We start from the raw sequence: 16,559 nt of genomic DNA on the forward strand, positions 1-16,559 counted from the left end.
TGAGATGAGGCCCGAGGGCTAATCTTCTTGTTTTATTCACACGGCCCCCCTAAATATTGGATATTTATTTTGTTGACCCCAAAGTCTTATATATTTGTTGATGTTTTATATATATATATTTTTTTGTTTGTTTGTTGACCCCAAATTCTATTTCCTACTTCTGACATGAAGTTGAAAGAAGAATAAACTATTTCTTGCCAGTAGGTTTAAGTTCGTATTTCAGTCAAAGTGGAACAAGGTAGTTAAGTGTCCAAACGACTCCCTTTTCGCTTTAAAGTGATTTCATCAAACACAATGCTATTTCTGTTTCAGAATGGTTGTCAGAGCACAGCCTGGCTGGAGCTCTCGCTCCGGCCCCAGCTGGCTCAGGACACAGACTGGGGTCACGACAACACGCGCGCACGTGGGGAAGAGCCGCAGGAATCTGCAGGGAGAGCCCCGACTTTGCGGCAGACCCTGGTCCATCTGCCTGAACCATCACGGTCGAACCTCACTCAGCGGTTGGAGCGGAACCTGGCAGAGCCTGGTGAGCTTATCACAAGCAAGCTATTAGCCTTTGTCTAATTTGACTACTTTGAATGGCAGGCATTCGCTTTGGCTGTCCTCCCCCCAGAGCACACCTGCAGGCCCTGGAGCTCAGAGTGCTCCGCACACGTTCAAGGACGCCGCAGCGTGCTTCCCGGGTGCGCCTCTCCGTGTGTCCAGGACGCACTGTCCCAGCGGAACGACCCTCCCTCAGAATTCTCAGTAGGAAGAGTCAGCCCGTTGAGGACGCGCAGGAAGACAGAAGCAGACACCCCTGCTTCCAGAAAAGGCGCGACAGGGCAGGTGGGGCCTTTACCTAGAGGCAGGACCCCGTAGAGGGTGACGAGCTGTCTGACGTCCAGGAGGGAAGGCATGGGCTCTATAGACACCTGGCGGAGAGTAGTCCCCAGGTAGCTGTACTCGCCTAGGGGGGGAGAAGAAACAGAGGGCGGATGAGTGGGAAGCCGCGCTGGTCTGCACGGCGTGATTTTGCACTTGCAAAATTAACACAGAATACAAATTTAACATTTCTAAGCAAATATAATCATATGATGGAGAGTCATTATGAAGGACACATCTGTTCTGAGATGCAGGCTTGAAGAACAACTATCCAGCTGCAAAACCTTCTCTGCACTCACTGTAATCACTGGGCGTTATGTTGAGTGGGATTCTCACCTCCCAGTATTTAAAAAAAAATACCTTTGAATTTTGGTAAGGGAGGAACAAAGTTCTAAAATGAAGGGCCTACAAAGTAGACTGAAATATAGTCGGTTCTATTTAATTTCTATTCCAAGAGGTCACGTATAACATTTGCACAAACTTTAGAAATCAATTGTTTAAGCCTGATGTGAAATTTGTACTGGAGCAGTGTAAATCTGAACCTAAAATACCATCATTTGAAAGGAAGGATCTGAGTCTAATTTAGGATAAATAGAAACATCTCCTTCTGAGGGTGAGATTCATTAACATTTTTATCATTTTTAAAGGATTACCAAAGGAATAATACTGAAATAAATCTTTACAGGTTTAATTAGAAGTCATCAAAGGGCTTAATTGTAACTGGTCATAAATCTCGAGTGTTATTTTCTAACTAATTTAGATAAGGTCACCAAGAAAATTAGTGCGGCTGTCTCCATTTGTCACGAGGATGGACTTTTACATGTTCCTATGATTCTCTTTTGATTTGTACCTGAATCTGAAGGCAAAACATTCAATAGCCAGGGCTTGAAAGCATTTTCGAATGCTAAGAAAATTAAGGTGAAAACCAGATAGTAATTGCTGTTTTGTTGTGGAGGACAGCCTTTTAAAGCCTCTGCGTGAAAAGAAAGAAGTCCTTGGCAAGGGCGCCGGTACTGGTGAGGGGGATGAGTGATAGTGAAAGCCTCTATGATGCCTTCTGAGCCCACGCGTTTTAATGAGCAGGTAACAAATGGGAGCGTGGTTAATTTCGCCTTCACCAGAGCAGGAAGAGATCCTGCAGCCACCGTTAAATCCAGCACTGACTGCTGTAAACACCACACAAGAGGGGATGGGAAGGTGACCCCCGTTTTCCTGCTCAAGTAAATCTAAGTTAATACCCAGATGCGCCATCTTTTCTAGACCCGACCAGATTTTACTTAGACAAATTGAGCTGAATTAGTGGGTGTTGATTCCGGTAGAGGGAAGGACCATTTGCCCAGTGAGAAGACTCATTCTGAAAGCACATTAGGAGGTTTTGCTGTCGCCCAGCCTGGAAACCACAAGCCCTTCCCACCTGCTCACTGGGAACTTGGACACTTCGGGACTGCCTGCACAGACTCCGGGTCTTCCCCAAGGGAGGGAAGGAGGAAAGAGTGGATGAAAAGGTGCTGGAGACAGAAGGCATGAAAAGGGGCGAGGACACCTGGAACAGCAGGAGGGAAAGAAACAGGGATGCGTTATGGGTTGGGCTGTGTCCCCTTAGCATCCATGTGGTGATGCCTTAGCCTGCAGGATCTCGGAATGTGACCGTATTTGGAAGTAAGATTGTTGTAGATGTAACTAGTTAAGCTGAAGTTTTTAGAGTGGGTCCTACTCCAATAGGACTGGTGTCCTTTATAAAAAGGGGGGGTTTGGACACAGACACACACACAGGGAGAAGGTCTTGTGAACATGAAGGCAGAGATGGGATGATCAGCAGAAGCCGATGAACGCCGAAGACTGCCCGCAAGCCCCCAGGGGACCGGACGAGGGATGGAATGACGAGGTCCCTTCAAGCCATGCGAGCCCAAGAGCGGCCTAGCGTCCGGGCAGAGGAGGATGGACAGGTCTGGGGAGAGGAAGGAAGTGGGTGCTGGAAGGGGCTCGGGGCTGCAGCCAACAGATTCCTTCTCAGAGCCTCTGGAAGAAGCCAGCCTAGGGCTGGGACTTCTGGCCTCCAGCAGTGGGAGAGAGTAATTCTCTGCTGTTTAAGCTGACCTGTTTGTGGTCCTTGTGACCGCAGCCCTACCGAACGAACCCAGAGGGAGGAAATAATTGTAGAGCGTAGGAACGTGAACACACTTAAAAAATGGTGAGAAATACAAAATATTTGTGAAATAAAGGTCGAATTGGCCTCTAATGTTTTCCTTCCACCCCCGTAGCATTAAAAAGAGCATGAAGTACAGAGCAATTTATTAAAAAAAAAATACTAGCTTCCTAAAGAAATTACTCGAGGAAAAGGAGAGGGAGAACATAGGAGGTGCCAAGACAGCAAATGACGCTGGTAGGTCTTCAGGTCCCCGACAGGGACATGCCGGCCCCTGCCCGGGACATTGCCAGGGGCACACAGAGCATCTTCTAACAACAAGACGAGCACGGTGATGCATGCTGCGTGGTTACAATCCAGGGTACTGACTTGTTTATAAAATTGGTGACGGATGCAGGCTACCCAGCCTCCAGAATGGAGTCAGCAGAGGCTTCTCCAGGTGAACGCTCTGCCAGGATTATGCACCATGGAGCACACAGATTCCCACACTTTAGATGCTTTTCACATGTAAATGTGCAAGGCATGTCTTCTCGGGTGGGGTCTGGGGGAGCCACTGGAGTCTTTTCCTCCCAAGGGCGGGCTCTGGATGCCGAGGAGAAAGCAGGAAGCACCAGCCTGGCCTGGGTGTCCTTGTTGCCAGCAGACGCAGCGGCTCCTGGACCGCGGGCGGAGCAGGAGCTTTTAGGGGAGTAGTCATCGTGTGTGTCCCTCTGTATTTCCCCCTCCAGCAGTGCTGGCTTCGGTGCTTCGTGCTTCTGTGACGTGGACAGGGAGGGAGGTGCTCGGAGGCACCATGAAGTCACAAGCCCTCTTGTTGGCAAAGCCTGAGCCCGCGGAAGCCCGGGTGAGAACGGCGCCGCCAGCCGCAGCAGGGAGCCAGCCAGCTCCGAGCCCGCGCGGCCTGGAGTCCTCCATCTCCTGACTCCTTAAATAGTGAAAGCAATTTCGTCAGGCGGTTGCTGTTCCCATCCATCCTCATCACTGTGGAAATTGAGACACACAAGGGACAAGCACCCCGCAGGGTGGCAGCCTCGGACGGAGGGAGGGAGGAGACATTCCTAGCCTGGGGGTGAGAGGAGGCTGGTCAGGGGCCCTGAGCAGTGGGCATCAGTCCTGTGTCCTGCTGGCATGGGGGACGAGGGAGCAGGGAGGGAGCCCGCACTGAGACAGAGTCCAGGGCAGACCTGCGTGGTCCCTGCGGGCACTGGGGGTCTTGGTGGGCACCAGTGCCCTGAATATCTCCCCGGGATCCAAGCAGCATGTGGGAACTGGGGACCTTGGTGACACGTGGGGGCAGGGGGGGGGGCTCGTAAGGAGGACTGAGTTTGAATAACCTCGGCAGTGTAGCAGTTGTGAAGCTAAATTAAAGTGATTTAAAGAATAAAGAAATGTGCTGCTTCTTGCACACGTGAGGCTGGGGCAGCAGCTGGCTCTTGGGCACAGGGCCGGTGCTCGAGCTGGGCAGGCGTGCAGGGACAGAGCGAGGAACGGGAGTGGCGGGGGGGCTGGGGGCTGTGCCTGGGGGGAGCCGGACACTGCGGGCTCGAGCTTCCTCCTCTTCCGAGTCTCCTTCAGCCCTCACTGCTGCTTCTAGTGAGTGTTTGGAGTTGAGTGGCGTTTAGAAGAGAGCGGAATTGCACATCATAACCCCCTGCCCCCACAAAAAACTGTGTCCCGGCATTGCTGAGCGGGCCTGGACGTGGGCATAGGGTTCCTGGTCCGTGGAGAATGTCCAAACCACGTGGCCACGTTCCGTGTCTGAAGGCCCGTGCTCTGTCCCCGTCTGGATGGGGAAGGGGCGAGGCACAGCCGACACCTGCCCCCCCTGGCTCGCCCAGACGGAGGACGGAAGTGCTCTGAGCATCAGTTTAGCAGCTCCAGAGCCCAGAAAAGAATGGGTAACGCAGGAACCACGCCTCTGTGTCAAAGTGATAAAGAGAAACCAAGACGTAACACTGACACCAGGAAGCTGAGGGTGAGGGGCGCCGGGCCCCTCTCTCCTAATTCCCGGCTTAGACGAGAAGATGAGCCTGATCCACGAGTGTCAGAAGCAGGCAGGCAGCTTCACGGCCGCCCTGCACGCACTGACTGGGGAGCGGCTGCCCTGATCTGGGAGGTCTACACTGCCAGGCTGGAGAAGGGCACCTGCAGGCTCGGGTGGTCTGTTCCAGAATCAGAAATGGGTTAGGGGAGCCAGCCATCAGTAGCCCACTGCCTGCCCAGCATCAAAGCCTCCTTCCAGCTGGCTAGGTCCTCCTGAGGATGGAAGCCAAGGCTGGGATGGTAAAAAAAGCCCCTCTGTGGCCCATTTGTCCCAAGAATGCACTTGAATTCAAGAAGGATGCGGACACATATGTCCCAGGAGAAAATTCTATGGTCAAAAAAAAAAGGCTGGCTGAGGCTTTACCTGAGAACACAGGCTTTCATACACTCTAAATACTTAACGCTTAGGAAAGCACTGGCTGCCATTCTTAGAACATTGCAGGTGTGACTACGACGCAGGTTGTGAGGAACCCAGCACGGCACAGAATAACAGCATCTCTGGGAGAAACAAGGAGGGGAAGGACGCTGCCGCCTGCAGGGCAGGGAAGCTGCAGCCCAGGTAGCCCGCAGGTGTGTGAACACGTGTGTGCACGCCTGCGCACGTGTGCACCCACAACACGGGGGCGATGGGGCCAGCCCTAGGGCACCCCTCCCATGTGGGACCCCAGGCTGGGCAGAGGCCCGTCTGGCGTCCCCGGCAGGACACACAGGCAGCTAACACCGGAAGCTATTCCCCACCTCCTTAAGAAGCTAAAAGCCTCTTTCAAAAGTACCCTTTCACTGTAAAATAGAACATAGATAAAGAAAACACCAAAGAAATGTGTAGCCTAGTGAATTCTTGTAAGATGAATATCCTGGTAACGGCTGCCTGGCTTGTAAAATGACATTTTGAGCCACCCCAGAAACAGCTGTCCCCCATGTGCCCCTCCCAGTCGCAACTCTCTCCCTTTTCCCCAGATCCACGACAGACCCACGTTTCATAGGCATCTTGGCCTTACGTTTGTTCTTGGCGCCATCCCTGCAGTGCACGTGCTCAGAGACTGCAGTTTGCCCTGGGAGTCTGTGTGAACCTTCAGGGTCCGTCTCCCTCTTTCTTTTCTCAGCACAATCCACCTGTGAAAGAAAGACACCCACCTGGGCGTCTGCAGCATCCCCCGCGGTCTGCACTCCGCGGGCTGTGTTTTCCGCGTTCCTCTGCACATCCCGCAAACTGGCAGCTGAGTCCGGAGGCTTGTCCCTTGCAAAGTTTAGGACATGCTGAGCTTTTACATCGGGAGGCCCAGGATGCGTGGTTGTCACTTTTTGTGACATGAGCAGTCACGGACGACCATCGCCCAGATCTGCTGGAGGCAGCAACGCGGTGGTGTCCTAACTCTGCTGTTGGACTCTCATGTGCTGGCTGAAATTATTTCAAAGAGAAACACACCCCTCATCTACCAGTTGGTTACCTGGCGGTACAGTTCACAGAGGAAAAGCCAGACAACTGCCTGACTCTGCATTTACCAGTTTTCAAGACAATGAATCTGCTTCTTGGCCTCTTCTGAAGATGGCCAGTTAGTTTTTTAATAAATATATATAAAACGTATTTTGTAGATTTTAATCCATTGTATTTCTTAGCCTTCCTGGAGTTGACGATGTCCCGTCTCTGGTCGGAGGGAGCGTCTTCAATTTGGCTTCTGAGGTTTATTGCCACGAACCAAGTCGTCTTGGAAAGCTCCCTGATGTGACGAGGTGTTCCAGGCAATTCTTGAGATTTCCTGTCCCTCTCTAACGTGAGCCATTTCTTCAAGAAACTCTGGTTTCTTTTGAGCAGGAAATGGTATTTTAACACCATAATTTAGGAGCTGGGAATGCTCACGGCTACTGGGGTGATCATTATTTATAAGCATTTTCAATGGAAACATGCCATGGTGTGTCTTATACCCACCTTAAAAAATTCCTGAAAAATTAAAAATCAGCTCTTGTGAGCTGGTATCAGTACACCACCGGGGTGTGTGTGTGTGTGTGTGTGACGTAAAATCTCATGAATTGAAACTGACATTTCCAGTTCAAATTCAAGACAAGTTTTTACTTCTTTTTTTAAAAAACTGAAGTCTAGTCAGTTTACAATGTTGCATCAGTTTCTGGTGCACAGCAGAGTGTTCCAGTCACACGTAGACTCCTTTTCATCTTCTTTTTCATTATAGGTTACTGCAGCATATTGAATATAGTTCCCTGTGCTCTGCAGCAGAAGCCTGTTGTTCATCTATTTGATACCACTTGACTCCTTTCATATTGCATCTCTATCTCCCGTCTTCATACGGGGAGAACACATTAGTCCCCGGGGATGCAGAGGATGACAGATGATCCCATAATTTCTCATTTGCTTCATACTACCCTCCATTACACACACACACACACACACACACACACACACACAATCTCATAATAACAAAGCCGACACGGCCAGTACCACTTAGGGTAACTGGAAAAAATGGTTAAACGTTTTCTGTGTGCTAATTCTTCCTTCCCCAGTTTTGGTGGGTGAACCATTACTGGCTCCCCTGCAGCCTTCGTCTGGTCTTCGTTCTACAGATAAGTGCACACTGATGCCCACCCCCAGGCTCCAGTCGCTTCTGGCTGTCTCTGGCTCATTCCTAGTGGATCTTCAGGAAGGACGCGTGGGGAAAATACTCTAAGTTCTTGCATGTTTATAACTTACGTCTTGTATACTTGAAAATAAATTTGGCTGAGTCCATTCTCTTTGGACCTTCTTCCCTTTCCTTGAGCATTTGAAACACACCACTTCATCTGCTTCTGGTGCGAACTGTTGCTGTGCGCAAGTGTGATGCTCTTCGCGTCTTTGTCCCATGGTAGCTCATGGGGTCTTTTGTTGCACAGACGCCCCAAAGTTTTTTTCCCCTTTACTTTAAATTCTGGTACTTTTATTAGAGTACATCTCAGTGTTGGTCAATTGGAGTTGGTCAGTTCCCAGGTACAGAGTGTCATCATTCAGCATGCGGTCTGCACTTCTGTTTTAGGAAATCTTTCATGGATAATTGTTCTTAGTATTTGCTCTGTTCCTTTGCTTTGGTTTTCCTTTTCAGGGGCCTGTGATATCTCCACGTTGGATTTTCCTTGCCCATCCTTAGTATTTGTTCCTTTCTTTTGAAACCTTGTAATCTTGTTCTTCATTCCTAGTTTTAAAAATTTCTGTCTTTCACATTTCATTTCTCTTAAAGCATCATTTGTTGCCTTTATTCATTCTTGTGTTTGTTGTAATTTAGGTTTTCCTGAAATAACTTTTCCGTTTAAAACATCCTTTGAACGCTGTCTGGCCCGTTTCTTCACTTTCTAGCTCTGCTTTATGTGCTCTTATACCTGCCTTCTAACCGTGTCTTGGTGCCTGTTAGCTTGGTTTGAAGGAGCAGGTTCCAGTGCTGCCTGCTTCACGGGCATGCCTTTTTGTGATGTTCCTTTGTTCCTTACTCTTTCTTTCTTATTTTTCATAGGAAACTTTGCATGAGTTTCAATCTTGAACTTCTCTACTGCTTAAATTTATATAAGTTACTAATCCTGTATTTTCAGAAAATCGTTTGCGTCAGGGTAGCTTTTTAAATTGCATAGAGTCCCCTCTTCTGTTGTTTACACATGTGTGAAAAGCACGGTGACTTGCTTTTCCAGATGCCCTGGTTCTGTTCCCTCCCCTAATTTTTTTCTGGAATTTCCTCTCCGTCATCTCTGTTGTTCCCAGCCCTTTCGACTGTGATTTCACTCCCAACAGTGTCAGGCCCTGCCTTGCAAGGGAGCTGTGATGCATCGCTTTTAAGAGTGTCTGGAGGCTGGACAGTCCTCACCCCTTCATACTTTCCGACTCTGCCCGTGTTCACTCACCTGCTACTGAAGCGAGCAGGGCTGCTCCCAGCTGCGGCTGCAGGCATTACCTTGGACCGTGGTGCTTCCCAGTGAGTGCCTGCTGGTGCTTTGGAGGGTCTTCTGTTTTGTGTCCCCAAGGGCTTGTACTTTAGGCTTTGAGGGGACACCTGGTCATTTCGGTTTTATGCAAGTGCCGTCCACAGGCTTTTGCTTTTGCCATGCAGTTACTCTATTTTTATGTAGGGATCAGAAAGATCCACTCCCATCTTTTTTTTTTTTTAACACCTTTATTGTGATATGGTTCCTGTACAGTAAACTACACGTATTTCAGACGTACACTTTGATGAATTTTGATAAACGTATACACCACTGAAACCACCACCACAATCAAGACAGCTAACGTTTCCATCACTCCCCAGGAGGTGCAATTTTTGAATTCCCAATTTATCCCTTCCCAGCCCCTTCATCCCTTGGTAACCATAAGTTTGTTCTCTATGTCTCTGAGTCTGTTTCTGTTTTGTAGACAAGTTCATTTGTGTCCTTTTTTTTCAGATTCCACATATAAGTGATATCACATAGATCCATTTCCATCTTTTTAAGCTAAGGATCTTAACTAAGAAAAAATAAGAAAAACATGGAAAGGACCAGAAGGAGCCAGCCCTCATGGCCATTTGACAAATTTTGTTAAGCTGAGTCATTTTCATTTGTGATCACTCTTTTTTAAAAAAAAATTATTCATTTATTGTTTGGAGGGGAAATTAGGTTATTCATTTATTTATTTAAATGGAAGTACCAGGGATTGAACTCGACCTCACGCATGCTAAGCACGTGCTCTACCACTGAGCTGTACCCTCCCCTCTTCCCCTGCCGAGGTCACTCTTAAGTGGCTGCTTTCATTCGCTTTGACCTGAGCCACCTGGAAACTGACAAAGAAATCACTGAAAAAATCCAAGATAGATAAGAAATTAATAAGAAAATGAGAAATATGCTCAGCAATGTTTTGAGACTCTCGCACGTGCCAGGCACTACACTAAGCACTAGGAATTTGTGATGAGAAGAAAGGACACGATGTGAAGGGAAGCAAGCAGACAAGGGGAGAGAACTCAGAGGTCCCACTGTAAGTAAAGAGACAGAGTTCTGTGCAAAGGGTTATTTTTCCATATGAACAGAATTAACAGAACATAATCAAGGCAATCCAGGGGAAAACCCAACAGTACTTGAATAAGAAACACATAAAATAAATAGAAATCCAATACCTATTCTATTACCTCTTCTGGTAAAATCTTCAACCATTAGGCAATATAAAGGCTCCTCCAAGTCCCCAGGAAGGAAATGCGGCTTTATTTCAAAGGGATTAAAGTGATTATTTTTTGATCCGAGGGAAATGTTAGCCTTTTTGCTCCCCCAGGCCAAAATCAGGCCAGCGTACAGGTCGGAATGAGTAGCATGGAAATGGTTATAATGTAATTTAAAAAAGAGCGAATCCATGTGTCCGCACTGATATCGCAACAATTTTAAAAGGAGGGTGGGAGGAAATCTCTCCAGAAGAACAGCACCTAATAAATACGGAAAGAGTGAAAGAAATAGAACATTCCCATTTTACAACTGGGACAGGAGGGAAGGGGGCTGGGCACCACCATTAAAAGAATGACAGAGCCATTGAGGATGAGGCATAAACTGGTTAGAACCAACCAGGTCCAAGATGGTGGAAGATTTGACTTCTAGTGGACCTTGAGCCTCATTATACGCTCATTACAGTAAAATTAACCTTGCAGATAAGTGCCCATCAGTGTGCCGACACCATGACACTTCTGGTCAAGACTAAATAAGGACAAAACCTCTCTTCCCCTCCAGAAGACTGAGCTGGGATGAAAATCAGGGAATATGACCTTAAACCCCTACCTCCAATAAATATTCCACCCATTCCTTTTTACACCCCATATAACCGGCTTTCCAAAGATACTCAGCACAGCTGCTCGCCTGGTCTGCCCTCTCTGCCCCTGAGAGTGTCTGGCCACCTGATGAATCCTCACTTTACCTCCTTGACCTCTGTGTCTCGTCTCTGAATTCTTTCTGCGATGAGACAAGAACGCACTCTCTGGCAACACAACCACCGCAGCAGCAGCTGACGCAGGCAAGAACCCGCAGCGGGGGCGCAAACCTTTAGGACGGCTGGGACCAGACACTTCAGAGCCTCAAAGTGCCCTCCTGCAGATTTCTCATAGATTGCAAAGGGGAAAAGGAAGCTTTACAGTGGAGAAATCTGGGGAGACAGCACCTTCACCAGTGATCAAACTTAACACCGCCAGTGATGAGACAACGAGCCATCGTGTGCCCCCAAGGCTGAGGCGGACACAACATTACCTCTAGTTTTCCTGTAAAAAATGTTGAACATGAATCAAGCCAGGAGGAAAACATCAAACCAATTCAGTTGACAGACAGTCTATAAAACAGCTCGGACTCTTAAAATGTCAATGAAAAAGCCTGTAAACTGGTCTAGATTGAAGGAGGGAAAGGAGACTTAAAAAAGGGGTGGCCATCACATCCACAACCACCCACTGGGCTCTGGATTGAGAAAGACCAGCAACTACAAAGGACATTATTAGGGCTCTAGGGAAAATGGATTATTAGCTAGATATTAGGTAATAGTATCATTTTAATGTCAATTTTTTGGGGTGTGACTATTTTTTTGTGATTATGTGGAAGAATGTCCTCACTGACCGTAGATGCATTAGGGTGTGGGATTATGATGAATTTTAAGCTTTAAATACGTTTTCATGTTGTTTTTAAAATTAAAAAGAAAAGCATTAGCTAAAGATGGTGATAGAAATGTCCCCGCCTCTCCCCCCCAGCCCCTCCTGTGGTGGCCCCTGCTGGGAGGGAGCCCCCCTGGGAGGACTCAGTGGTGGAAGTGCCGGGTGCCGCCCCTAGGGCGTTCTGATAATCAGGGAAGCACGAACAAGCCTTCATTTCTTCAATTTAGCTTCAGCCCCAAAGAATGCCCCAAGGAATCTGTTAGCAGGGTTGGAAACCTGCTTGCACCACATTAAGGGGAGAGAGCTGGGCCATTAGTTCACAGCGCAGAACGAACTCAAATCATTCAGTCCCACAAACGCTGACTACAAGCCACTACAGGCCAGATACGTGGTTAGACAAAAACACAAATGAAATATATTTCCAGTCGCTGGGTTCTCAAAACCCAAGGGGTGATCCATGGGAGACGAACATGTTATTCTCTGTGTACTTTACCGATGTAGTCAGAGAGGTTGACTTTCAGAGCCTGGATCAGTAACCCCTCTTCCACGAGCTCCTTATACAGAGATTCAATGGTCCTGGGGATAAAGCAAGCCATGGATTTCATGAGCACACACGTTGCACAGAAGCAGCAGCGTTTATGTTAATCATCATATGCAGAGAACTTTAACCAGATCTCTTTCCAAATACATTTGTGTGTATGCAAGTAAATTGATTTTTGAAGCATTTCTACAATTTGGGGATAAATTAGGCTTTTTAAAAACAATGTTTTCACTCATCCATGTGTATATCTGATGTTTCCCATTAATAAGAATGATCTCTTTGGGCGTCTGAAGCCAGCTATCACTCCTGCCATCTGCCCTTTCATCAGTCTTCACGATGACACAAATATGAATTAGAAATCAAGGGTAATGCAAGGGTCCTGTAATTATACATTCAGTTAGCATCTGCAGGGTGTAGTAGGTCATTAATCCTTCATGAAATTGATGTTTCCTTTTAACCCAATAGCATAACAGTTCAAGAGAAATATCTATAAAGAACAAAGGCTTACAAGGGAAATAATTTTAAGATGGACTGCAAAGGTCTCAAGCTGTGAGTGTAACAATTGTCTAGGAGGATGTTACACTTTTCCATAGTGTTTACAGACGACAAAACCACTTCTCTAAGAGGGCTTTGGGCATGTAGCCAGCACACTGATCGTTTATACTAACTGAGGGAGAAAATGGAGATAGGATCCCACGTACTGAATGACACTCCCAGTGAAATTAGCTGAGGCTCGGCTTGCGGGAATCCAGGTGGGTCAAGTTCAAAGGCTGCTCAGTCTAACCCTTTGAGATGTTTGGTCTTTTCTGTTTACATTTCTGGGGGCCTTATGCTTTGGTTCAACCCCAGTCTTTCTTTAGATTGAAAAATTGAAATATAACTATGCTTAAACTGTTCTTTGACTGTTCTATGATCCAGGTTAGTGTGGTTAAGAGAGGCTCAAGGACATTAATTAGATTCAAGGCAAATACCATTGGGATGGATGTTAATTCAATGACTCCGGCCTTTGACTGACTGAAATCTTATTTTATCAAATATATCTAAGTATCAACTGTAGTGTTTTGAATACTTAGTTAATAATACATGTAAAATATGAACATAAAATGAAAGAAGTTTCTCTAAAATAATAAAAACCAAATTTCTTAAAGACACCTGAAACATAAACCTGTATTTGGATCTTTCCAGTGAAATAAATTCTATGGAATAAAAATGTTCAACTTTAAGACTACCTTGTAAATTATGATAAAAATACAAATTTAAGGTTTACAGAAACTTGATGAGAAAAACAAGCTGTGTTACAGTGTCCTGGCAGAGAACCAGCCCGAGCGGAGCGGCCCACCTGCTGAATCCCTCTCTGTGAGTAACACAGGGTCTTTAAAATGAGAAGTCTCCAGGAGTGAGATTCTGTACTTCGGGCCACAAGAGTGAACACTACTGGTCTTTCTTCACAGCACTAGAGAATTGTTTGTAGCCCATTGATGGTAATTCAACTGTAAAGAACTATGCCGAGAACATATTCATCGTCTAATAGACATTGTCCACGAGCCACACGCGCGTGCTCTGTGTTGTTAAAGCAGCGCTCTGTTCAGTTAAGCGAGCCTTCAAATGCAGAGAATGTGAATGAGTAATTCTAGCTCAGTGGTCAGATCATATGGGCAGATCTGATTTTAGCTCTGGGTTGTCATCCAGTAAGACACGTAGCAGATCTTCTCCTAAAAGACTCTACTTGGGACTGATGTGGGGACAAAGGAGAAAAGTGGCATTGGACAGTCACTAAAGGACAGCCATGGCCCTGTGCGTCTGCAGGGGCTGGGCCCTCCTCTGGGGACGGGACCGTGACGTCCCTTGTGTGGGTGCATGGGTAGCTGGGGGGCTCCCCAGGAGCTGGGCACCTGCGTCTCGGAATGCAGACCAGGCCCCACCAGGAAGCAGTCGGCCACAGCTGTTAACCTGGAACTCTCCCCGAACAACAGAACCTCCCGTGAGGAAGCAGCAGCTCCTCCCTCTTGGGCTGTCCCGTGGGTGCCTTTTCTCTCCAGAGCCAATGCCCGCACCCAGTCTGGGTGTCTCTCTGGGGCTGTCTGCCAGGGCCCCGGGCATGTGCACCAGTGCTGGGGTGCGCTGGCCCCCACTTCCCCGTGGGTGGTTCCAAGCTGGCTCCCTCTGTCGGGGGTCTGCTCTCAAGCAGAGTCTGGGAATGTATCACCTCGCCCGAAGTGGGGAGCCCCACACCCAGAGCAGCGCGTGTTACTTGTCAACAGACTCCTGGGAAGCAAGGTATGTGTTCAAAATGGTTTCTGACACTCGCTTATTAGGGATTTTAATTAAATTCCTTGAAAAAAATCTGAAAACTTAGGTTCTATTTATTTCCTATGTTAAAGCACTGAAGGCCTTTTCAGCTTAAAAATTGCAACTTTAAAAATTAAAACTATTCATTAGTATCGAGGGGGAGGGCGTAGCTCAGGGGCAGAGCGCACGAGGTCCCGGGTTCAATCCCCAGCACTTCCATTAAAAAAAAAAACAACAAAAAAACCAAAACTACCTCCACCCCCAAGAAAAAAACCAAAAAAAAAAAACAAAAAAAAAACAAACCCAAAACAAAACCCAAAACAAACAAACAAAAGTAGTAAAACCATCATTAGCATTGAAGTTCAGCCGATTAAGCTCGGAGACATGGAGGTACCCCCCCGCAAGAAGACTAGCCCTCCCCTCTCCTTCAGGAGCATTTATGAGGTTCCTCGGCCGCCAGGCCCAGGGGCGTGGAGACATGGGGCACTGTCTGTCCTCAAGGAGGGCGGTCTCAGTCCACACTCAGAGATTGCAGCAGGGATGCCATTTTGGAAAAAAATTTCTGAAGAACCCCACGGATTTTAGAACTTTAAAAAGTCACATGACCTCAGAAGCACTGGGGCCTGAGTCTGCCTCCTGGGCCCCCCCTCGGCTGCATCTCCCCCGTCTAGGACGCCGCCCCGCGTGCAGGGCTGCAGAGGGTCCCCGCGCTTCCCCACCACACTCTGAGGATGAGGAGGGGGTGGTTTAGGAGCGGCCAAGCTGAGGACCCAGGTCTCATCCTACGCTCTTCTCTGGGGTGCCCCCCCCCAACGTGCACACCTCACCTGTCAGCCGTCAGGTCCTTATCCTTCTTCCCCATTTTCCCTTTCTTGCGTTTCTTCCTTTTATTTTTCTGGAAGAAAATGGAAAACAATGGAAAATAGCAAAAGCAAGTTTAATGAGAACAAGGAAAATTAGCTCTAGAAGTTAGCTAAGGAAGCTGATTGCTGGTGGTGGCCTCGGGGATGGGGAGTTGGGCAGTCATTTGTGGTACCTGGAGTTGAAACATTTCATGAACATAGGGATTGGCCTGGAAAACCCCAAACTGCTTCTGTGGACGTGTCTGCAGGTGGATAGAAAGTGAGGTCACCGTGGTGAGACCTTGTATGGACCCCGACTCCCAGCAGGCCCCAAGCATTCTGGTTCTTTCTCTGGGTGCTGGGACATGTACTGCAAACGATGAGCGTGCCAAGCACACAGGCAATCAAGCTGAGCTTGTCTCTGGTTCCTGAGCACCTGTCAGCGTCCAGCCCCAAACCTGGAGCCTGCAGAGCCAGGCAACCATCCACCTCTGGTTCCCAAAGCGCTCTGCACTCAGATCCTTGTGTCAGCTGGAGGGCAGTGCTCAGAATGTGGTCCCTTAAAGCAGTGCTGATTGCTGCACTATTCTGTTTAAAATATCCATCAGTGCCTCCCCATTGCCCACCAGATAAAGTTAAAAGTCCTCGGCTTGGCCTCTAGCTTCCTTTGCCGTCTCATCTTTGATCTCAGGCCTCCCCAGGGTACTCTGCTCGCTGTCACACTGGACGGCTGAAGCCGGGTTCTTTCTTAACGCTCCATCCTCTTTCACGCCTCCATTTCCCCATTCATTCCCTCATTCTTTCATTTATTATTCTTTTGCAGCATGATTTACATAAAGTATACCCAGTCAGGTTTATTAATTTTTACAGTTAATTTTTATACATAACCATATAGCTGCCACTCAGTTTAAAATATAGAACATATTTCCGTTGTTCCTGAACTCTCCCCCACACTGCTTTCTGGCCTGTAGGTAACCACCCCTTCTGACTTCTCTGCGGATTTGTACGGCCTGTTCTTGGACATGGAATCATACAGTATAAACTTTTTTATGTCTGGCTTCCTCCAATTAGCATTACGATTGCAAGATTCACTTATGTGGTTGCATGCAGCTATGCACTGTGTTTTTCAGTTTTACTTACGGTTACCAGGGGTTAAAGCGGGTGGGAAGGGATAAATTGGGAATTTGAAAATTGCATCTCTTGGGAGGGATGGAAATGTCAGC

The 16,559-nt window shown here is 47.6% G+C and overlaps 1 protein-coding gene across 2 annotated transcripts in view; it reads right to left on the minus strand.

Moving 5' to 3' along the window:
* DRC11 (dynein regulatory complex subunit 11) overlaps positions 1-16,559 on the minus strand; it is a 149,739-nt gene that overhangs the window by 38,613 nt on the left and 94,567 nt on the right. For both annotated transcript variants that reach the window (XM_010948153.3, XM_045511559.2), the window contains exons 12-14: positions 15,322-15,389; positions 12,158-12,240; positions 842-949 (exon numbers count right to left, since the gene is read on the minus strand). In XM_010948153.3, coding sequence (XP_010946455.2) covers positions 842-949; positions 12,158-12,240; positions 15,322-15,389 — 259 coding nt within the window. The remainder of the gene's footprint in view (positions 1-841; positions 950-12,157; positions 12,241-15,321; positions 15,390-16,559) is intronic.

This window comes from Camelus bactrianus, chromosome 5, assembly GCF_048773025.1.
Source record: "Camelus bactrianus isolate YW-2024 breed Bactrian camel chromosome 5, ASM4877302v1, whole genome shotgun sequence".
In the NCBI taxonomy this organism is placed as follows: Eukaryota; Metazoa; Chordata; class Mammalia; order Artiodactyla; family Camelidae; genus Camelus; species Camelus bactrianus.